General features: G+C 48.8%; 1 protein-coding gene across 1 annotated transcript in view; it reads right to left on the bottom strand.

Moving 5' to 3' along the window:
* Positions 1–23,845, bottom strand: part of UQCR-C1 (Ubiquinol-cytochrome c reductase core protein 1) — a 99,251-nt gene that overhangs the window by 74,740 nt on the left and 666 nt on the right. Inside the window, exons 2-5 of the mRNA XM_084579516.1 lie at positions 15,585–15,806; positions 1,342–1,471; positions 949–1,147; positions 37–116 (exon numbers count right to left, since the gene is read on the bottom strand). Of these exons, the coding sequence (XP_084435642.1) occupies positions 37–116; positions 949–1,147; positions 1,342–1,471; positions 15,585–15,806 (631 nt within the window). The remainder of the gene's footprint in view (positions 1–36; positions 117–948; positions 1,148–1,341; positions 1,472–15,584; positions 15,807–23,845) is intronic.

The following is a 23,845-nucleotide window of genomic DNA, read 5'->3' as shown; positions in this document are numbered from 1 at the left end:
CTATGCCCACTGAGAGATCAGAAACAGGAAACCCACCACCAGCTCCTGCGAGGACAATACGTGGTGCCTTGTAGTGGAGGTTGATGTAGTCAACCAGGTCCTGCCTCTGGATGCTCCTGCAAGGCATCCAAAAAGAGGAAAAAGCGTTTTACAAGTCATGACACCACAGAGTTCCGGCAATCTTATCATAAAGCCTCTCAACACCATGAGTGCATCACCAGATTATCCACCTTCTGCAATGATCAGGCAGCTCACACGTGCTTCTAGCCATGACGAGAAAAAAACCGGTGCTACTACAGGGAGTGCACCAAAGAAAAACCTGGACAGGGGTGCACAGCTCATAAATGCCTTGCAATCACCTTTACCATGGTTGAAAGGGAACCACTTCTGCTGAAGATTAGACTAAAACTACCCGTACAAAACTTGCAGATCCAACCAGGACCGATGAGCGGCCTTTACAAATGTTTGGAATCTGCTCTGAAAGAATATGAAAAGAAAGGTTACTCTATCAAATTTTCTATGCTTCTATTCTATCTAAAAACCACTTTTTTCTTCATTTACCACCCTGAACATGGTTAATTTTACCCTATTCTATGCAAATCCATTCAGTATTGAAGACTCGTCCCACATCCTAGTAGTGTTGCACACCGATGTAATGGTTTAACACAAGCAATGTAATTATGTCCACCAGTGGAATACCGAATGATGTAGAAAATGCTTGTCTTTTATGTGTGCAGTGGACACTGGTCTTGTAGCAGCTGCAGTTCAAGTGGCAATGCTAGAGCGAAAACAGGACAAGCTGCCCTGCAATTTCACCTGACGTGGCCTGTCAAGTTGAATGTACTGACAAAGGCATCGCAACAGCATACAAGAAGCGAGTCAGCAGGGCATTATCAGCGTTACAAACGTGCCATACAATCTGGAGAGGTACTATCATAAGCAGCCCACTTGATATTCTCTGTGGGGCCAAGGATGGTGAGTCCCAGGGAGGTGCCCTGGTAGGCGACTGAGTGCAGATGGTCAAACACCACCTCCTGCAAGTTAGTCTCCACCTCCTGCATCTCGCGCAGGATCACGCCCCGCTCGCGCTCGATCTCTGCCTCGCCAAACTTGCTGTTCTGCAGGATGTCCGCCAGGATCTCCACCGCTGAAAAAGAGGGAGCATGCAACACACAAATGAGAAAGGGTGGGGAAAAAAAAATGTTGCACTTTTGCAATGCCTAGACTAAGCTTTTCTTCATTCATGCAAATCATGTTCTGACTGCCTTCACACAGACTGCCCACCATAGCACTGCAGCCATAGAGAGCGGCCAGCCAATAGTTCAGTGTCCTCTTTCTCACCCCGGGGCATGTCCTTGGAGAGACACTTGGCATAGTAGACAGTCTGCTCGCGGGATGTGTACGCGTTCAGGTGGGCCCCCATGTTTTCCACCTCCAGCTCCAGGTCCATCTGGGACCGCTTGGATGTGCCCTGCACCACAATGTAACAATAACAATAATGTTTGCAACCCTCATCTGTGTCTTAGTAGGAATTCCTTGTGGGAGCGACTTGCCCACAACTCAGCTGCAAGCATAATTATCCTACACCTGTATTGAAGAGACACTACATGCAAATGAACATCAGGTGGTGAAAAGCTATCTCAAGTCCTTTACAATACACCGTCTTTACCGGCTTGGAAAAAAATGATGTCCAACTCTTCCTCTCTGGCGTGTGAGGACATGCTGATAGTAGCGGGGCCTCCCGGATATACTATGCAGACAACGTGCCTTGAATAGCCGAAAAGCTGTTTAGCCGATACAATAGCAGACGGGCGTTTGCAGCTGTTCACATTTTGTATGCCGTTTTACATACCCTACCCTTTTTTTCTCCCCCTTCTTCCGCCCTCTATCTCCACCCTGTTCGTTTCATTTCCATCGGCCACAGTTCAGGTGCTAACAACATGTGTCGTGGCTAGCAAAATATTTACCTTGTTGATCAAATTAAGAAGAGAATAACAACCAATGAAAGATCATTAACTAAAGATAAAAAGAGTACCAACAGTGTCGCTGTAAGGTGTTCTAGTTGCTACTCATCAAAAGAGCAGAGACGAGCGGCCTCAGAGTTTGAAGCCCCAACCGAAAGTGTTTCACCTTGGCAGCCTTCCATGCAAGTTCCCAACGCTTGTTGGTAGAGGGGGGACAGGAAAAACTAAATGCCCATGCAACAAGCAGCTAGTGGACGAACAGCGGATGACATTTGAGGCAGAAATTTAAGAGATGCCGGCTGACAGAGAAAAGCTACTACGGCACAGTCACCTGGAACAGCGCCTGTGTCTTTATTTCCTTTCCTTCGTGTTTCGTCCCGTTCCTTGCACTGTTTTATTTCATTATGATTTTCAACCAATTCTCAAAAACAGTGCAACGTACAACCCACGAAGACAGGACATGGTGCTGTGTCTCCGTGTGTCGTACCTTGCGCTGTTTTTGAGAATGCATTATCAACTAGCCTGGCATCTCGCACTTCTGAATTTGAACCTATTATTTAGTGAAACAGCGTTGAATTTTTTCTTTTCTGAAAATACGCCTCCCACAAGCTTCTGCGGCCGATAATAAATGTGAACATGGTCATGGAAACAATAGCCAGTCCTTAAAATAAGCACATTTTGCGACAACACATGGGCTATAAATAATTTTTCATGAAAGATGAAGCAACTTTAGCTCAGGTAATTATGGAACATTATTCCATAAGATCACCATTCATTAAGGATCAATTGTCCATTTACTGTTTCATCTGGCCGGACGACAGCATCAGACAAAATCAGCTAGCAGCCAGTCACACAACTTCCAGGATAGCAGCTCCCGCAGTCAACAGACATCACCACTCACCGCACGCAATGGCAAGCCGGTAGTCGAGTCATGCAGTCGATGCTTAAAGGTCCACATAAACTGCCACCAAGAACCACTCAGTGTGTAGAACGAATCCTTTTGAGCACTAACCCAAAGCATAACTCCTTAAAACAAAGCAAGCAATTTATTATTAATTTTTAAAAACAGCAATTTTTGAAATTCGCGGGCAGAGCGGTTGTCGCTTGGCAGTGTCGCATGGAACTATTTCCTTAACCCGTGACGTCACGGGTGAGTTGACTGGCAAGGCTTGCTAGAAGCTGCCATTTGCTGCGGCCACTGAAGCCATGACGTCACGGACACACTTCCGGTAGCGGCGAAAGTCGTCTGCTGGTGCGCTGCGCGAACTCCTCAGGCGTGTGCGAGCGAGGTCAGTGTCTTCATGCACATGGCATGCATGGTTACAATTTATACCCGTTACACGGCTGGCTTAACCACGGTTACACTTGATTGAGGTTACCAACCTTAACCATGATTAACCGCCAATCACAGTTCGCTGTTGGTATACAGTTCGCTGCCCTTCTCGGTTAGGCGGCCATTGCTCATCAAGTACAACAACCGAAGCGATGCAGTGATCGGCGGAACGAAGCTGCATTTACAAATATCTTATTTATATAACGTGGTTTCAGTAGTGTCGTCCGACGAGGCGTCAACAGCACGGTCAAGCACTGCACGATGGCAGCACCTCCTTGACCGCCGTAATAGATGGGAAAACATTTATTATCATCAGCTTTAAGAGGTGAGTGTTCAGTTTGATTGTTGGCCACGCCAGATGGCCGACAATTACGTCCTGTCGGCGATCTCTTCGGCCCACTCAATGACCCGAGCCTGGATGGCCGGGTCCGAGCAGCGCAGCACGGCCTCCCACTCCTCCAGAGATGGAGCTGGCAGCAAATCGCCATGTGGCGGATAGGCCGCGCACCCCCAAGTAATGTGGTCTAAAGTGGTGTCGATGCCACACTCTTTGCATTTAGGGTCAATCTGTTCTTTATATACTATATGAATATACTTTGGGGAAGGGGAAGGATTGGGTTTGTAGTTGATGCCAGAGTATCTCCTGGGCCTTGCTTAATGATTATGTGGGGGAGGAAAGATGCGCCTTCCCAGGCTAAAATGGCGAGTTATATCATGGAACGAGAGTAAGCCTTCCCTCGCGCCAGAGGGAAACAAGGTACTCACCACCCGGCCGATGAAACCTCGGGCATATTCGTGAGCCTTCTCGTTCCCGGGATTGCCCGAGTGAGCCGGAACCCATACCAGTTCTATCATCCTAGCAGGGATTGGACGGTAGCTTTTAAGGATATCTTGGCGGCAGCCGACAGACGGCCTCTCCCGAAATTCCGTACGGCTGTTTTGGAGTCATTGACTATAACATCTGCTTCGGTAGAAGCGAAGGCCAGCGCGATGGCTGCTTCCTCTGCAGCCTCGGAGGTTCTGGTGCGTACAGTAGCTGAAGCTAAGATTTTGGAAGGCATGGACTCACAGGCCCCAGTAACCACACAAATCGCGAAGCCTCGGTCCGTCTCTTCATATTCGGCCGCATCTACGTAAGCAACCGACTGGTTTCCTTTGTATTAGGTGTGTAGTGCACGTGCGCGTGCTAGTCGCCTGCTTTCGTGGTGAATGGGGTGCATATTATTAGGGAGGGGCTTAATAACAAGCTCCTTCCTGATTACTGCAAGTATTTGCCTGGGATCGTCCACTATGGGTTCGGCCTTGATGCCTAGCCTCAGCAAGACAAGCCTCCCGGCTTTGGTGCGCGCCAGTCAGGAGTACTGCGATATTAAATGCGCTTCCTTGAGTTCATCAAGTATGTTGTGCATTATAAGAGCTAGAAGCCTATCGGTTGAGGTGTTTCTTCATAGTCCTAGTGCTGTCTTGTAAGCTTGCCGGATATGACACTCAATCGTCTTAGTAAAGGTGCGAATAGGGCAAGGTGTAGACTAGCCTGGTGATGACGAAAGCCTGAATGAGACACAAGTGTTGCATACTTTCATGCCCCTCCTCTCGTTGGCTATTCGCTTGATTAGTCTGGCTGTTTGGGTGACTGTTGTGGTCAGTTTACCTAATGTTGCTAAATTTCTATGGTTACTCTGAATGAACAAGCCTAGGATTCTGATGGTGTCTACTTGTTTGATTGGCAGTCCTTTGAGCTCAACTCTGATTGCAGGAGGCAGAGGTCTGTTCTTTCGATTGGGGCCTTCTCGAACTACAAGGAGTTCGGACTTAGAGTGTGAACATTCAAGACCAGCCCTTAAACATGTCTCGATGGTGTCTGAAGCACATTTTCTATTTGGGCATTACTTCCCCTGTTCACCTACAGGGTAATGTCGTCTTGCGTAAAACGTATGCTGTAGCCCCTCGATGGCGACGAGTCTGGTGCCGCGATGTACGCACTAACGAATATCGTCTGGTCATCGATTTGCTTATACAGTCGAACCCGGATATATCGAACTCGAAGGGGATCGCGAAATAGTTCGATATATCGATAATTCAATATACAAAAATCGGCTTGTGACGGCACTTACGATGCCAAAAAACGACACCGCGTGTGTCGCCTCATCAATCCACTCGCATAATGAACCCACCCTCCACTTTTTCACCCGAGAATTTGAAAAAAAAAAAAAAAATGCGTTAAGACCAGCTCGCTCACATGCAAGCGATTGAGCGATCTCAGCGACGAGCGGCAGCGACAGAGCGAAAAATTTCAAACTTGTTGGAACTGCGTCCCCCTTGCGGCTCTAGCCACCGCGACAGCTCAATACAAGGTTTCTGTGTCGCTGCGACAGAAATCGCGAGCGTTTTCGCTTGCATTTGGATGGCGCGCGCCGCTCTGTTTCGGTCGTCGCATCCACAGCTCATTTCTTGGCAGCGTGCCAAGATGCTGCGCAGTGATAACGTCAGGGTGCGTTTATCTTTTTATAGCTCCTCGGGTGGCGGGGAGCGAACTTGGCAGAGTGCCCGTGATGGCTTAATTGCACAAGCCTGGTTCGATTTATCACGCCGCGCTTGGGGCGGGCGTCATGATCGCAGCAGCAGACCGCATGCTTCCGTTGATTCATACATGCAAAGATAAACGGCTCCCGCCAAAAAAAAAAAAAAAAAAAGCCTGCCGCTTCTTAACGTCCGCAGCCACCATATCTTACGCTACGTCGCGCGTACAGCCTAACAATAAGAAAGGATGACTCTCGTAAAAAAAAAAAAAAAAGAAAAAAGAAAAAAAGAAAAAAGAGCTGCCGCTTCTTAACGTCTGCAGGCGCCATAGCCATGTCAGCCGCCGCGCGCAGAGGGTTCGCAACACGCGCTGGAGAAAGCGTCCGACGTCTGTCTGAAAACGGGCTGAGCTGGCTTGGCGCATGCGTAGCGCGTGCTGAAGGAGAGAGATAGCTCGGCAAAAGAATGGGCACACCCACGCACATGGCTTGCAAACGTCATGTGTTGGCGCGCGGGAAACAATAACTGCAGATGCGCGCACCTTTAGGGAATGGGCGCGGCGCTGTCCAGAACTGTCCCCTCTTATTCCTTTCGCGCGTGGCTTGAAAACGTCACGCGGCAAACGGCCAAGCGTGATGCGATCGTCTTTGGGGAAGGCACACTTTCCAGTGCGTGGTGCGGAGTTCGATATATCGAACGACCGGTGAAATTGAGTTCGATATATTACGCGGCTTTTACATGGGATTTTCAAGGGGATATTCCGTGAGTTCGATATAACCAAAATTCGATATATCCGGGTTCGATATAACCGGGTTCGACTGTATTGCAGGGCTACATACACTTCTGTCCTTTTAGGGCAAGGCGTGCTTATGGTGAAAGTTATTGGTAGGATTGATCCTCACCTGATCGAGGTACTGGGCTTCCTCGAAGTTTTGCTCGGCTCCTTTACACACGGCGCGCAGAGCGTCTCTACAGTGGTTTCACAGAGGTTAAAACCACCTTGAGGCCTAAATACCACTTTATAGTGTTCTATCGGTAGTCGAGGTAGCAGCTTCCTTCTTGGTAGCTGCCTCTTGGCCGGGGTATATTAGGAGCTGCTTTGGCGTCCGTGGCCGGAATCGGCGGTGCGCTCCCAGGCTTCGGATGGGCCCTGTCGTGGGCTTTGATGGCCAAGGACCACAAGGCAGGATTGTTATATTCCTCCTCGGGGATCTCGTCCTCCTCCACAGCGTACACGATGGTGTCGGATTGCGGTGGTGTGGAACTCTATGTAGAACGCATTCGGAACGCGGCAGCCTAGCTTGCCCGTGTAGCCAATGATCCCAAAAATGCCCAAAAAATGGACCACAGGACGGTTCTCATCAACAGACCCTTGTCACTCTCCGCGGTCACCAGCGTTCTTGAGTCGTGTAGAACCAACCTCGCGAAGAGAAAAGTTATCGTTGCAGGAGCCCATGTGAGGCATGTCGTGAATACCGCCGCTGTGGCCCCTCCTCCCGCATACCGTACGCGAACAACACGGTGGATCGTTAACGCCGATGACTGAAATAAAGCGTGCTAAAATTTGTTGGCGTCTGGAATACTGAGCCGAATATCAAGTATGAAGCCCTCGTGAGGACCACTGAACAGCAGCAAATTGCTGGTAAGAGCAATAGCTGTGATACAAGTAAGTTTTTGCTCAAGCCAGCTGCCGCTGGTGCATTTCAGCTCTGATCTGCTCGTACTAGCTCTGCGATTAATGCGTCGCCAGAGTTATTCCTATGATTCTTTTACTATGGCAGGATAGGATTCCCAATGAGGCAGTTTCATAAGCAGACGATTTATGACAGTGTTGACCAGTTCCAAAGCGCCGACCACCGCGGCTTCGAAGTGAAACAATTTTGGGCCTAGCAACAACTAGGGACGGTCACGCACGGCACCGTCGTTCGCCGCAATCGCGCTCCCCATCCCCGCGGTAAAGTACAATGTACCTCAGCCTGCTCGCGGCATCTCGTGCTGAAAGCGTTGCAAACTCGTGTACTTTCATTACAGCTAAGGCCACACATTCTTTGACGTTCTGCTCAGCAACAAGCCGTTCAAACAACAGGGCAGGATAAGGCTTCAGTACGCAGTCGCTGTGCTTTTGGCCGGAATCGAAGACGCCGGGCGGCACAGACACCGCATATTCTATACATTGATCTTTAAATGTGATACAGTGGGCAAATGAAAAACTTTGTGAAGCAGACCCGCTCGTACACTTTGCGCACTCGGGCGCCGACGAGTAGCCTCAGTCAACATACGCCGCCACAACCATGGCCAACGATGCAACCGAGGTCGCCAAGCTCGATTTGCGATAACCGCGGTTAGTGGTGTAACCATAGTTTGGTCCGCCGTGTAACATGGGCTAACCACAGTTTCGCGTAACCACGGCTACGCTAACCGTATTACTCGTGCGCTGCGCGAACTGGCGAACTCCTCAGGTGTGTGCGAGCGAGTACGGGTTGTCGCGAGTACGCCAGCGAGCGAGCGAGTGCGCGGCAACTGGAAGTTCGGTGAAGTGACGTATTTCTGGGCGGAGCTTTGAACTTACTTGTATCCTTTATTTTTTTTTATAATTACCTTCGGCGTACGAGTTGAGGAAAAATTGAAAAGGTCATTTTTAATCGCCGATATTGTGAAAGAAGGCCAGGTCAAAAACGGCAAAGTCGTGACGGCAAGGCAAGGTATGCCGTGCCAGCGTTTAATTCGATGGTGAACCCAGGTGCGTGCCGGAGCTGCAGGACGATGAGGATGGTATGTACAAAAGAAAGAAGAAGAACATGGTATGTACAAATGAAAGAAGATCCGTGGAGGGCTCACATAATCTTCCCGGGGGGGGGGTCCAAAGCGGCCAGCCTGGCCGCTCCTAGCCAACCGATTCACCTCGGCGCACAAACGGCTTCAAGCGAGAGAAATCATGAACCATTTCAGTTCTAAGATGGCGTCAATCGGCTGGAGGATCAACAGGTGCGACTTGGTAGTTCACAGAGGAAGTTTGATTGATGACCTTGTAGGGGCCAAGATAGTGGCGCTGAAATTTATCACTAAGGCCAGGGGTGCGCAGTGGTGTATAAAGCAGTACTTCATCACCAGGACGAAAAGAGACCACATGATGCGTAGATTCGTAGCGACTATTGCGGTCTTTCTGGCACGCTTCTGTGTTGAAGCGGGCAAGATGACGGCATCTGGCCACACGGGATAAGAACTGGGCTGGTACTGATGAGTAGTAGTCCGGCGTAGAGAAGGAAGTGTCGAGAATTGTAGTGGGAGGATGGCCAAAAATGAGGAAAAATGGAGAGTAACCGGTAGTCCGCTGTACTGCTGTATTATAGGCGAATGTGACGAATGGGAGAATAGTGTCCCAATTTCGGTGATCCGGTGTGAGTGTGATGTATATGGATATCATATACGATAGTGTGCGTTGAAATCACTCAGTCAGACCGTTAGTTTGGGGATGGTAGCTTGAGGTTGTTTATGAAGGGTGAATGACACATGAAGAACTTCGGCAACGACTGTCGATAAGAAGGCCGTCCCGCGGTCAATTAGAAGCACCCGAGGAGCGCTATGGTGCGTAATAGGGTGGCGTAAGATGAGCCGTAGTCACGGTGTTGATGTGGTTGTAGGGCGGTGCTTATCGTGGTGGGGGAACAAAAGGAGGCGTCGAAGGCGTCGTAACCACGTTGCTTGTTCTGAATGCGTCAGCGACAAAAGCGGGATATATGTCCTCGAATTCCACAATAATAGCACACTTGGCGAGAGGGGCGCCAAGGTGCGTAATAGGGCGGCGTAGCTTGAGCCGTCGTCATGGCGTTGATGTGGTTGTAGGGTAGAGCTTGGGGTGGGGGAACAAATGGAGAAGGGAATGCAGCAACATTAGCGTAAGACGGCGCTGGGCGAGGTGCCGGAGGATCAGCTGTGACAGGGTGGTTGATAGTGGCCAACTCTTCTTTAATGATGTGGCGGAGGCTGGCGTCATTAGAAGGAGAACAATGACCGCACTCGTGCCGGCAGAAAGGGCTGAGGGCTTGGTGCTCCTCACGGATTATCGCTCGAATCAGGGCTCGTAGATCGAGGTCAGTAGAGGTCGGGCCAGTAGAGAAGCCGGGCTGCAATCGGGAGGACTGCAGCTGTTCGAGGCGTTGGTAGGTCGTAATAATGGAATCAACGCTTGATGGATTTTGGGTAAGTAGGGTGCTATAAGCCACAGAATTGATTCCTTTCATTACGTGGTGTGCGCGTTCAGATTTCGGCATGGTGGGTCTAATACGCCGGCAAAGTGCAAGTATGGCTTCTATGTAAGACGCATACGACTCATTGGGACCTTGAAGGCGGGAAGCGAGCTTGTTCTTCACGATCCCGGTTCGAACTGCCGGGTCGGCGAAGTATTGGCGGAACTGCTGTTTGAAGGTGGGCCAGTTAGTGGTCTGGGGCTCACGGTTGATAAACCAATTCCTGGCAACCTCAATAAGGTAGAAGGAAACATTGAGGAATTTTAAAGCATCATCCCACCGGTTGTAGGCACTGCAGCGTTCAAAAGTGTCAAGCCAATCATCCCCGTCTTCGTCGCGATGACCAGCGAGCAGCGGCAGGTCGCGTTATCGTGTGAGCACAGTGGGAGGCGGCGGTGTAGCCAAGGTAGAGGGTCCGGCCGGGTCGGGACTGCTTTCGGTTGACATAACGATGATGGCTGTTGCCAAACGGCGACCAGAACGTAGCTCCAGCGAGAGGCAGGGCACAAGGCAGCAAGGGGATCGAATTTCACCTTCACCACTTGTAAATGAAGGCCAGGTCGAGACGGCAAGGCAAGGTACGCCGTGTCAGTGTTTAATCCGATGGTGAACCCAGGCGCGTGCCAGAGCCGCGGGATGATGACGATGGTATGTATAAAAGAAAGAAGAAGATCATGGTATGTACAAATGAAAGAAGATCCGCAGAGGGGCACTATATCTCTGGTGTTGCAGAAGCTAGATCGAACATTTTTGCGGGAGAATGATGGATGGTTCAATATCTATCAGTGTTATGGTGTTGTTTACTCTTATTTCTGTGGACCTTTAAATCCGATTGCCAAATAGCCGACACCATATAGGCTTGAAAGCAACAGCTTTGTTACCCAAAAACAGTGGCAAAGGAGTGAAATAAACAGATGCGAAATGGATAAAAGATTGATATAGAATAGAACTCCGGTAGAGTTGTGAGAACTCCACGCAGTAGACACTCCAGTAGTGAACAAGAGTATATGCATGATTGGTGGGCCCAACAAATACAGCACGATTAGCATTTCTCCTAAAACTGTCATGAAACTGCTAAATTCGCTTGCTTTCACTGCTCAAATATATAGTAGCCAGTCTCTAAATATCTTTCAGGGATAAAAAGTGGATCGAAAGCTGCCCTGCACTGTTTGCTTCATCACATCTCTGAGTTAGTGGTATGCCATCGCCTCTCTGTACCACAAAAAGGTACACACAAATTGTAATCAGGCTTGTAGTCCTCGGCCAACTCGATCAGATGCAGAAGTTTGCCGAACAGCTTAAAGGGACACTGCAGCGGTTTTCAAATGTGGCAATACTATAGATTTTTGAAGTAGATTATTTTTTCGTCACATCTGTGAAGTTATTTTTTTGATTATGCTAAAACACCTGTGCAAATCGCCGACTGAAAGCGCACAAGTCAAATTTCACGCGCCCCGCGAGACTGCTACAGAAAAGCGGAGAGAGAAACCTCGCTTCTCCGCCCGTCGTGATGTCACTGTGAGGAGCCGGATGCATTCAGAGCCAACGGAGGGGGCTTTGAGCATGCGCTGTTTGTCTTGCTGCATTGCAGACGTACAAAACATGTCAACTTAGTGTTGTGCACCTGATACAACACAACTCTGCATGTATTCGGAGCACGCAGAACTGTGGACGCGACGATGTAATCTTCCATTGTGTTAAAAGCTCGCGGCGCAATGCGGCGTTGCTGAGAGGAGAGAAGCTGACCAAAGAAAACATTCTACTCGAAGCATCTTCGTGACAGTGACTACATGCAGTTTGTTCCTAATGCGATTTCTATAGGGCTTTGACAAAAAGGCATGGCTGAACCATGATGCGGTTTCCTTGCACAAGAGAGTCACGACAGTTACCATTTCATAGAACCGCGGTTATTAAAGGGACAAAACACTGTAATTTAGGTCTCGATTTTTTTTCACCGCAGTGGAAAGATTGATGTCTAAAATGTTCGATTCCTAACAGTTTTGTTAGAAACGCTGTAGAAAATTTTTACCGGGAATTTTTCGATCAATGTGCGCGCCCGTTTTTATGTAGTCCGATGCTGGAAACCATGAGCAGCGCCCGCTATGACGACTGGTTTCACACTAAATGCTGTTATGGCACAATAACGCACGCTCTTGTCGACGAAAGTTTTAGTGGGCACTGTCATTGCTTCATTCACGAAATTGTTAACACTGTGGCGCCATCTAGTAGCAAAACCTGAAAGCATACCTATCGTGGTGCGAAAGCAGGGGTGGTTCTTATTTAAGGACGCACTGATATATAATAAATTATGGCAAGCACTCCTAGAAGAAAAAAGAACAATGTGCAGTTACGAAAATCAGCAATATTTTGCTGACATGTAGTCACGTGGGAGGCTACACTGAAAGTACTAGGGTTTCTCCACTAGGTAGCGCCTCGGTTGTTTTTATGCAGTTTTCAATGGCAAATTAAAATTGTAAAGCTTCTTTTCTTTGATATTGTACTGCTTGATCTGTACTATATCACGCAAGATCTTTACATCTCCCCCATAATCTCATGACATATTTTGGCCAGTGTACTGTCCCTTTAAAGGAAGAAAAGGAAGGTTAGGCTTGCACTTCATAGTTCCATTACTTTCTGACTATTCAGGTCTCACTTGTATGTGAACCGTTGCGTTTAGCGTTGATTGCGATCTGTTCATGGAGTGCAATCTCTCGATGGGACGGGCATACAGCATCGGCGGATGGTTATATTCGCGTCTATCTTTTTTTTGCGCAAAAGCTCTGCACAACGGCTTCTGTGCTAAACATGGACAACTCATCAGCAGCACGCGCTGATGATTTTTGCGAACTAGCAGATGATTAAGAAGAGCCCACTGCTGTGTCGCAGCTAGGTTGTGAAGGCTTTTTGAGATCCTTTCCAGCACAGCACGTGCCTGATATGTTCGTAGAACCCTTACGGGAGCATTATTAGAAGATAAGGAGTGTACCGCTCAGATGAGTATAGGCGCTTTCAGGTAAGGAGCACACAAAGCGAGGTTTCCTTCGATGCGTCCAAGCAAGCAATCATCGAAGTTGTTCATATACGGAGTCAAGGCAGAAAGCTGGGCTAGTTGGTGTGTCATCATTATTAAAAAAAGCTAGTGCATTTAACATGGACACAGACATAAAAGAAGACAGGACGTCCTGTCTTCTTCCAAGTCTGTGTCAGTGTTAAATGCGCGAATCTTTTTATTAATGTTCATATATGGCCTTGTGATTTTTCACCCGTTGCTGCCTCGTCATTTTACATAGTCCTGTCTTGTTTAGCGATGCAAATTAGGTTAAAAATGAAAAAGACAAGGCTCGTGTAAAAAAACATATTTCGGAACATGGTTTTCTCATGAAGGTATGGGTGCGAATCGAGGAGCTGCAGCTTTGCTTTCAACAGACGTCAGCCGTCAATTCAATAAACGTGTATTGTGAGAGCATGATAAATGGGAAAAGTTCTCTACGTCTGCTAAATGTCCTATGACTCAAGCAGCATTCTGCACGCATTTGACTTGGTCTCCAGCACAATGGCCCCATCAATGCCTCGCATGTATTGCAGAGCTCAGCAACCGCGCTTCGCTTATTGTTCATTTGTCTGATGGCAGCTGTGTACTGCGGCGCCCTTTCTATAAAATTCGTTTCCCCAAGGTACGACGACTGGCACTCGAAGCAGGATCTGGTACACCAAGCCTTGGGTTTATTTTTCACAACAATCACCTTCAGCAGGGGCAGGTGGCCTGAGACTGAGATAGTCAGCTAGGGCATTGTTTGCTGCCCTTCATTCACAGGAATATGCGCGCCGAGGTTTCGCTGAGGGTCATGTAGTTTCGCTAATATTGAAACACATTACTTCTCAAAATGTTCCTCTAACCAAAGCAAGTTTTCAAGCCAAACCTTCATTCCCCACAATGGAACTGCTGCATCGTTTATGGGCGCATCTGGTACGGATACATGTGGTGAAAATCCTGATCATTTGTGTGGAAATGACTTGCCAAATGACAAAAGCAAAGCTGCAGAGAGCTGCGATCAGCACATAGTGCAGCGAAGGAGCTGCATCGGCAGCTTGCCCGGTCTTCAGAATGTTGTCATGCGACGTCTTGGCCAATCAGAGGCGGCGGCACGACTCGCGGTGAGTCCTGTCGCGCAGGCTGCATACTTCTGCTGAAAAAAAGACTACAGCTAAACCTCTATTTAACGAGCCTCCATGTAGCAAATTCTTCGATATTACAAGTTTTTCAATTCCCCAACGCCGCCCCCATTGAAGTGCATGTATTTGAAAACTCCATGTAACGAACATGTTGAGGCTGTTGACCTTGATATAACGAACTCTTGGCGCCGACTGTCTCGTAGCTAGTGCCAAGTTACTGGAAATTTTGCAGAACCCTGCAAGATTTAGGACGATAAAACACACACTGAAGTGAGAGGAACGCCTACTATAGCAACGAGCAACCGCAGTTGATACAATGCACCGTGTTTTAGTGCCGATGCTGCATCTCCTTGGCAGACGCAGCAGCCTCTGCTGCTTTCGCTTTCCGAACATGGCACTACAATAGTTCATACTTAAGAGCGGCAAGAAAGAACAGAAAAAAAAGACACGGGGCGAGCAGCGCACATTCATCGCTGCCACGTGGTTGACGAGGGCTCCCACACGGGTCGACAGCAAAGCGCTCTGGCGACATGAGGTAGGGTCGGTTTCCTGGGGCAACGGTGGTGGGCGGGCAAGCCCACGACGACAACGGCGGCGACGTGTGCTCTCTCCCCTAGACTGATTCCTCCCCCCCCCCCCCCCTGCTTGTTTCCTCGGAGACGCGTCGCGCGAGCCGCACAGGAGGTGAAGGCTGCCGCCGCAGTAGATAGCAGTAGCGAAGCATTTCACCGCTTCTATGACTTCGAGTAATTCTGATTTACTGCAAAGACTTTCAAGGTAGCTTCCCTTACATCAATCCTTAATCTGGCTTTCGTTCTACATGCTCCTTTTGCGTCTTCATGCAAAAACTGCATGTAACAAAAAATTCCGGACATTTTACAGTTTCGTTATAACCAGTTTTAACTGTATTTCTGCTTTCTTCTGCATAATTTCAATCTGATATTAGAGTTCACAAAATAAAAAACTGGGTTTCTGCTGAAAGCCCAATTTTCGCAAAAAGTGCTGCAGTGTCCCTTTAAGTGAAAAAAAGGCTTTTTTTCTTCCAGTCAGGTACTTACAGAACGTAAAAATTTGAACGCGAAAGCTCCAAAAAGCCAATGTGCGCTACTTGTCTCCTGTTCCGCAGATTCGACCACACATACCAGCATGACAGTTGCTCACAATATAGCTGCTAGATGGCGCCACCTATAAAAAAAATTGCAGCGCCCACAATATAACAGTCTATACTGCCTCTATATTTCATTTCTGCTTTGACTCCTTATTTATTACTAAATTGAACCGCTAGCCACTATACCTGTAGACAGCATCAAGGCAAAACAAGACCCACAGGGTAGTCAGAGCTCTCACCTTGAAGGCCATGTGCTCGAGAAAGTGGGCGACGCCATTGTTCTTTTCGGTCTCATAGCGGCTGCCTGCATCAATCCAGACACCCACTGTGCATGTTGGATTGCCGGAGTCCTCGGTTGCCACCCGCATGCCATTGTCCAGTGTGGTAACCACAGTCTCGGGCACATTCACCAGAGTCTGGCTGAAGCTGGTGGCCGCCAGCTGGTGGAGGCGGCGGGGAACCTGTATCGCAAAGCCGCGCTTTTGCAATTTGCATGCTTTTCTGCTTTGCTTAGTCACTGGTCACACAGTGTGATAAATTTATACAGAGCGATATTTCACCAGGCTGGCATCATTAAATCTAAAGGTCCCAGTCATTGTCACACCGTGATTAGAACACTCAACTACCAAGCCTGAAGACATGGGTTCAATCTCGGCTGCAGAAGCCAGGATTTGATGGAGACGAACTACAAGGTGGCCATGTTGGTGCGCGTTATGGGGGTTACTCTCGAAATAATGCGCCAAAGGGGGCTAGACGCTATAGCCACCTTCTAGTCCCAGTCTGCCAGCCCTAACAGACAGAGCTGTCACACCCAACCCATGGTGCGAGAAGTCGCCACAGCGGCGGGTTCGGGCCAGAGGGGGCAAACACAAGTTGCATACTCAAACAAGCTTTAATCTGCCCGAGTAATTATACACGGCAAATCAACAGCACTCAAATACAACCGCCATAGCGAGTGAACGTTTCGCTAGCATGATCATCATTATCAGCCTGACTATAGCCACTGCAGGGTGAAGGCCTCTCCTATATTTCTCCAATTAACCCGGTTCTGTGCTAGCTGCATCCACTTGACCCCTGCAAACTTCTTAACCTCATCCGCCCACTTATGGTACCCTAGAATATGGGTAGTGGGTTCAGGTGCTGGCGCACACCATGCGATGCGGTGAGGCGGCGAATGTCGACAGGTCCCGGATGTAAGCGGTGGCGCTGTTGTAGCATGGGCTGTAAGGCTACGGCGCTCTAAAATATGCTCCGCGCGCCCGCACTACCCGTGCGCGCGACTAGCAGTCTCGCAGTTCCTCTCGGACGTTTGAGGGGGCAGACGTATGTGCCCGTTCTTCCTCGACTCTGTGCGTTTCGCCTTGCGTCAGTCGCCTCAACGCTCGGCGAGAGCGGGTGTGCGCGGTGCTCGCTCCGGCTGTCCTCCCTGCTACTTCGACAGCACTCTCGTGGGCATCGTGTTCTCGAGCCTCAACGCCCCGCCTTCCTGGCGGTTCCTCCAGCGTTCTCTGCCCCACCTCTGCCTCGGCAGAGGTACCACAGCGGTTCCTCCCGCTGCCTCCAGGATTTCTCCAATAGCCAGCGTCCCGTGGGCTCCCTGCTCACGATCTTCGTTGAGCCATCTCCCCAGATGGCCTCTAAGCCCTACCTGCCGTGCCGCTGCCAAGGCAGCGGTCTCCCAGCAGCCACCCCCAGCTTCCGCCCGATCTCACCAACGTGACAGCTTACTGTGGTTCCCTCGGCAGTCCTCGCACCACCCAAACAGGGTGGCGCTCCTGAGCTTTCCCTCGGGCCTTCAAGACCGTTCTGGCTCTATTCCCGGACCAGGATGCTCGTCGAGCAGCATGCTGCTCGCATCGAAGCCGACCCTGCACTTGGCCCGGACTTGTCGGACGTGATTGCGTTTGTGGTGTGTAATCCTCGGGTACACAGAATAGCCCTGTGTGTTTGTGGACCTCATCGCAGAGCTTTTGTGCTTCAGCCCCTCGGACTTCAGCACGCTTTTGCTCACGCGTCCTTAACAAGGAATCGAGGCACGTTTTTTTTTTCTTTTTGAGAAATTGAAGGATATGTTTCACAGTGTGCATAGTTGGAGCGCTCCAATAAAGGAGTTTTGTTTTATCCAAGTTATTCTGTCTTGTCTTGCATTCATCAGCGTTGCATTCATCATCAACGACTCGGCTGTTGCTAATTGTTTGACACTGCTTTTGCTAAGAGATAGCCCTTTTTTGTTTCTAATTTCTTTTATCAAAACCTGTTAGTTTTTTCTGCAGGGTTAAGGTCTCCTGTCTGTTATCCTGATGTTTCCACTTGTTTTCCACATATTAGGTTGGAGCGATAATTGCGGTGAGTCTCATGCATGAGGGGAATGTATATGCAACTTTTCCGGTTAATAAATAGTTGGTAGTGTGCACGTGTGGTGCCCCTTTCTTGTTAGTGTCCTTCTCGCGCTGCCGTTCATTTCATCATTGAAATACCAGAGTCATACCTGCATAAGAGCACGTTCAGCGTTGCAAAGCATTAACGGGGCTGCTCGTTCGCACCTCTGCGCTATTGGCTGTTGGCCGCTACTACATCTAATTCTCTTGATTTGCTGACATTCCATGTGTGCAGCTGCACCTATTTGTAGGACTCGTTTTAAAACACAGAGCCTTGTTATTTCTCTGACGATTCTGTGAATAGCGCGCAGCCACGACGCGGCGTGCCGCATTTCATTCAGCCCATGCTTTGGTGGCGCCATCTGGTACCGTTGACACGAGCCGCCTCACCGATGGCCGCTCCCTGAACCCACTACCCATATGTTAAAGGCGTTCAAAGTGTTGGATGCACATGGAGCTGAGCAGACGAGATGATGTGCACACTGGTGGAGCTAGTAAAGATCATGGAAGACAGTTGGGCTAGTTGGTGTGTATTCGTTAATGACTGCGACATTGCAACTAGCGTGGAAAAACACAAAGTACAGCGACAAAAGGTACTGACGGAACAGCTGTCCCGTCAATACCTTTTGGCACTGTCCTTTGTGTTTTTCCACGCTAGTTGCAATGTCACAGTCATTAACGAAGCTAGTACAGAATCACAGAGCTGAGGGAGGCATAGGCAAGAAATGTTGCAAGTAAGGGCTTGTGGGTTGTCTGGATGGATTCGATTTTGTTAAGCACGCCTGATGAGGGGACCGAATTGCAGATGTGTATTCGAGTTTTGGGCAAATAAAAATTTCGTACACAAGTTTACAAATGGATGGCAAAGGTGATAGTGAAAGTGACTTATTTGCATGCCTTCAAATGTAGTAGTGCTAAATTACACAAAATGCCACCTTGCAAAGATTGCCTTCGAAAAGAATACGTGTCCTTTAGTTTTGAACTGGATTTACTGTTAAACAGCTTTGAATAAATTCTACATGTAACTGCCAGTAAGTGCTCCATTTGACAAACTATAACTCGCAATTAAAATGTCTCTATAATTTTCCAAAGCAGAAAACCAGTAATATATACAACAGAAAAATACTGTGAACTGTTAGTGAGTGGTGCAGCAAAAAGGTAGGAGCTACGTTTCTGAACTATACATGGTGGGCTCCTCTAACCCTGTATTTAGTTAAGTGCCCAGTCGTGTCGTGTCTTAACTGAGGCTAAAAGTAGCTGTTGTGTATAGAGCTATTTTATCTATCACGAGCACAACCTACTGTCATCTGTATATAAACATCGTCATCAGAATAAACGGCAGTCATTTGGTGGCACACGCCACCCCGGAATCTTATCGTCATTTCTCTCCTGGGCAGCGATGCTGCGGCGTCACTACATACTGGCGCAGTCGACAGTCCTGCGGCTTTACATTTGGCCATCTCGACTGCAGGATTGCGGCTAGTCAAGCGCGGGAGGCGTTGTCAGGCGATGGATTCGTTTGCACTACTGCCAGTGGGCCTTTTCCTGGAAGTACCTGCACAACCGCCTGTACCATGGCACCAATGGAAGGAGGACTTTGAAAATTTTCTACAAGCAAACGGACTCGATGAGAAATTGCAGCAACGAAAGACGGTCATTCAATTACAATGCCTAGGCGTTGAAGGTCGTCTGGCTTTCCACACGTTTACTCCGGGACCGGAAGTCACGAGCACAGCTGCTGCGGACGTTTACCAAGAAGTGCTCGCCTTGCTGGAACACCATTTCACAAGCGCTGTGAATGTTCTTGTTGAGTGTCGCCGATTCACATTAAGGCGACAACTTCTGGACGAACCGATACGGGACTACGTCACAGCTCTCCGGCAACTCGCAAAGAAGTGCGACTTTGGTGATTTTCTTAAGACAGCTTTGCGTGATAAGGTTCGAAGTGTACAACTGAGAGAAGTTGTTATTGAAAGGGTCTACCTTTATGTCGGACAAGGTCATTGACATCCTGCGCCGATACGGGACTACGTCACAGCTCTCCGGCAACTCGCAAAGAAGTGCGACTTTGGTGATTTTCTTAAGACAGCTTTGCGTGATAAGGTTCGAAGTGTACAACTGAGAGAAGTTGTTATTGAAAGGGTCTACCTTTATGTCGGACAAGGTCATTGACATCCTGCGCCGATACGGGACTACGTCACAGCTCTCCGGCAACTCGCAAAGAAGTGCGACTTTGGTGATTTTCTTAAGACAGCTTTGCGTGATAAGGTTCGAAGTGTACAACTGAGAGAAGTTGTTATTGAAAGGGTCTACCTTTATGTCGGACAAGGTCATTGACATCCTGCGAGCGTATGAAGAGGCGGTAAACGGTGCTCGACTGTATGAAGACTGTTACGACGCTTACACGGTCCAGCGAGTGACGGAGGCAAGAAGTCAGCCACTAAGGGGCGGTTCTTCGTCAGCCCCGGTGCGCAAGTGCTGCAGGTGTGGCTCAACAGGACACTTGGTCAACTCGCGGAAATGCAAGGTGCAAGGGAAGGTTGTGCAAGGTGCCACAAGATTGGGCATTTCCAAGTAATGTGTGAAAGCCGCGGAGAAGCAGAAGTGCGTGCTATTAGAGATGAAGACTGCACAGAGGTGTTGGGCATGCTGACAGTGACGCAGGAGAAACGGGGGATTCTGGCCGTTGATGTGTGCATCGAGAACGAATCAGTCCAGCTGCTGGTAGGCACGGGCTGAGCTATGTCCATTTTACCTCACCAACTATGCCAAGAAAAGTTCGCCTGCCGGTTTGACTTGGGTCCTGCCGTGGCGACGCTGCGGGACTTCTCTGGCCGAACAATTCCGGTCATAAGGTGTTTTGTGGCCAAGACTGTGCACGGGAGTTGATCTGCCAATGTTTGTTTTCACGTGGTTCTGCAGGGCAAGGCATTGTTGGGTTTAGATGCAGTCAAGCAGCTGCAGTTGTGCATTAATGGAGCATCGTTGGCATGTTTGCAGACGACTGTGAGCATCGAGTCACTGCTCCCAGAATTATGTGCATTTTCTTCCCCTTTCTCTGATAAATTGGGTTTGGCAAAAGATTTCGTGCATGATGTGAAGCTGCGCGCTGATGTGAAGCCCGTGGCAGCAAAGATTCGGCACCTGCCCTTGGCACTCCGAGAACAAATTTCTAACGAGTTAGCAAGACTGGAACAGGAAAGCATCATTGAGCGTGTAAATGGGTCACAGTGGGTGCCTCCAATAGTTGTAGTGAAGAAAAAGGATGGAAGGGTCCGCCTCTGCGTAGATTTGTGGGAAGCAAACAAAGCAGTAGTGGCTGATGAATTCCCACTGCCTCATACTGAAGAACTTTTGAATGAGCTGAATGGGGCAGCATGGTTTTCAAAATTAGACTTGGCATCCGCATACTACCAAGTGGAGCTGGCTGAAGGCAGTAGAAAAATAATGTTCGTGATGCATGAATTGCTGTTCCGTTTCCGCAAAGTATGTTTTGGCCTCGCTTCGGCCCCTGCTGCATTTCAGCGGATGATGCAGGAGATATTGAAGGGTTGTAATGGCGTTCTGTTCTATAATGATGACATCATTGTCTTCGGCAGGACAAAAGGGGAACACACCAACCACTTGCGTGAGGTTTTACGACGTATTGCTAAAGCCGGCTTGCAACTAAACAAGAAATGTGTGTTCGAAGTGCAAGAACTGTAATTTTTGGGCCACCATGTCAGTGCTGAAGGGTTCAGGCCCCTAAAGTCGAAAGTTGATGCGATTCTTCACGCGCAGCCACCGACTGATCTGGGTGGTCTGCATTCTTTTTTGGGGACTTCTCGGCTATTATTCTCGCTTCATTCCGTATTATGCAGAAGTGAAGCCATTGCGAAGGCTTCTTCGCAAGGGCCAGGAGTTCTGCTGGGACCAGAGTGCGGAAGACAGTTTCTGCAAGGCCAAGTCGCTACTGGCATCGTGTGGTGCTGTGGCCATGTTCGACAGTGCGCTACCGATACAGGTGACTGCTGATGCTTCAGACTACGGATTAGGAGCTGTGTTGCAACAAGTTGTTAATGGGGAGTCGCGCACGGTGGCATTCGCGTCCAGGACCTTGTCACCACAAGAACGCAAGTATTCTACTGGAGAACGGGAAGCATTAGCGTGCCAATGGGCTTGCGAGCATTAGCATGTGTATTTGTGGGGCCAAAAATTTATTTTAAGGACTGACCATCAGGCGCTAGTGACTTTGCTATCCAGCAATGGCACAGGCTGGCGCCCCCTTCGAATAGAAAGGTGGTGTGTCTGTTGTGGAGGGGTTGTTTCGTGCAGAGCGGATAGTGCCTCCCACAGATCTCACATCCGAGTTTGTTGCACTTGCTCATGAATCTCATCCGGGCATTTTCAGAACAACGCAACGGCTACGAGAGTTGTACTGGTGGCCCAGGATGGACGACGATGTGGAAAATGCCATCAGGAACTGTGCAGTTTGTAAAGCCACAGATAAGCCTGCAAAAACTATGACAGCATTACTGCAGCCAGTAGAATGGCCTGAGAAGCTATGGAATAAGTTAGGAATAAATATTGTGGGGTCAGTGGCACGTGCACCGCCTGACTGCAGGTTTGCAGTAACAATCGTGGATTATCACAGCAAGTGGCCTGAAGTGGTTTTTGTTTCATCTATAACAGCACAGTCTGTAGTCAAGGTCTTGTTAGAGCTTTTTTCATGGGAACGGTACCCAGGGAGTATGGTCACAGACAATTGCCGCCAATTGATGTCTACAAATTTTCAGGAATTTTTAGAGGCCAGAGGTATTGAGCATTGTGTGACATTGTTGTATTACCCTCAGTGCAATGGCCAGGTCGAAAGGCTTAATCGCGTTCTGAAGGAATACCTGCAGACTGCGTCACTGGAGTGCAGGCCATTGAAGGAAGCCATCTTGGAGTACCTGAGTGTCTACAGGGCTACACCACACGCCACAACAGGGGTGTCTCCAGCATTCTTGCTACACGGAAGGAGACTTCGGACTCGCTTAGATGTGATTGGCCTTCCAGGAGAAGGATTCTGTGATGAGCCAGTGGTGCACATGGCAGACTTACGACAACGGGTCAAGAACCGGCAACAGCAAGTGAAGAGCTACACGGATGAGAAACGGGGTGCCAGAGATTCCACCATCAACATGGGGGACCTTGTGAACATACGGAGAGGTATCGACATAAAAAGCGAACAGAAGTTTTCCTTGCCCCTGGAGGTGAAGAAGCGTATAGGCAGGAATTCATTTTTGCTGGCAGATGGGAAGAAACAGAATGCGTCGAAGTTGCTGTCCAGGGAGGTCAACAAGATGCACCGCTGTTGGTTGAGAAAGTGAAGGGGCATCGTGCTGTAGCAGTCCGGTTGGAGATGGATGTGCCTTACTTCGAGTCTTCTGCAGGCCTTGATACTCGGGACACGGCTTTGGCAACAGCAGACACTGCAACATCGGCTGATGGTCGTCAGGAGTCTGTGCAGGATATGGCAGAGGCAGACACACTGCATGAAGAACTTTCTCCGACTTCTGGTGCAGAGTGTGCTGTGCTTGACGAGCAGCAAATGGAACACACTCAACAGCAAGGAACCACTGGGCGGACGGAAAATGTGGCTGCAGGGGTGCCGCGTAGATCAGCGCCCATGTGGTACCGAAATTATGTAACCTAAATATACTGGTTAGTGTTCTGGTTTGTTTTTCGTTTTTGCCTGCCTGTAGCAATCTTGAATTTTAGCATGCATTTTTGTTTTTATCTAAGGGAGGAAAGATGCTGCGTATAGCGGGTGCTATTTTATCTATCACGAGAGCACAACCTACTGTAATCTGTATATAAACGAGAACGTTATACAGTAACCAGAGCCTTCGTTTTACTTTACCATGCATATTAAATCATTATAGCATACACAACCCAAACATCTTTGCCGCGTCAATTAAGGACTTTAAGCTATATTTTATCAATTCCGCACTGTCTCTCTGTACTTTCCGTTCCTTGCCTTAAACATTATTACAAGAATAGTCACTTCATTTTCATTACGTTTTGCCATATTTCGCGCATACTGTTACATTATTGTGGGCCGTTGATTTACTGTGCTGGTTTTTAACATTACGCCAGCG

The sequence above is a fragment of the Amblyomma maculatum genome, chromosome 9 (assembly GCF_055883805.1).
Source record: "Amblyomma maculatum isolate TAMU_Amacu chromosome 9, ASM5588380v1, whole genome shotgun sequence".
Taxonomy (NCBI): domain Eukaryota; kingdom Metazoa; phylum Arthropoda; class Arachnida; order Ixodida; family Ixodidae; genus Amblyomma; species Amblyomma maculatum.
Note: the sequence above shows the minus strand (reverse complement) of the source record. Positions and strands in the feature narration are given on the sequence as shown.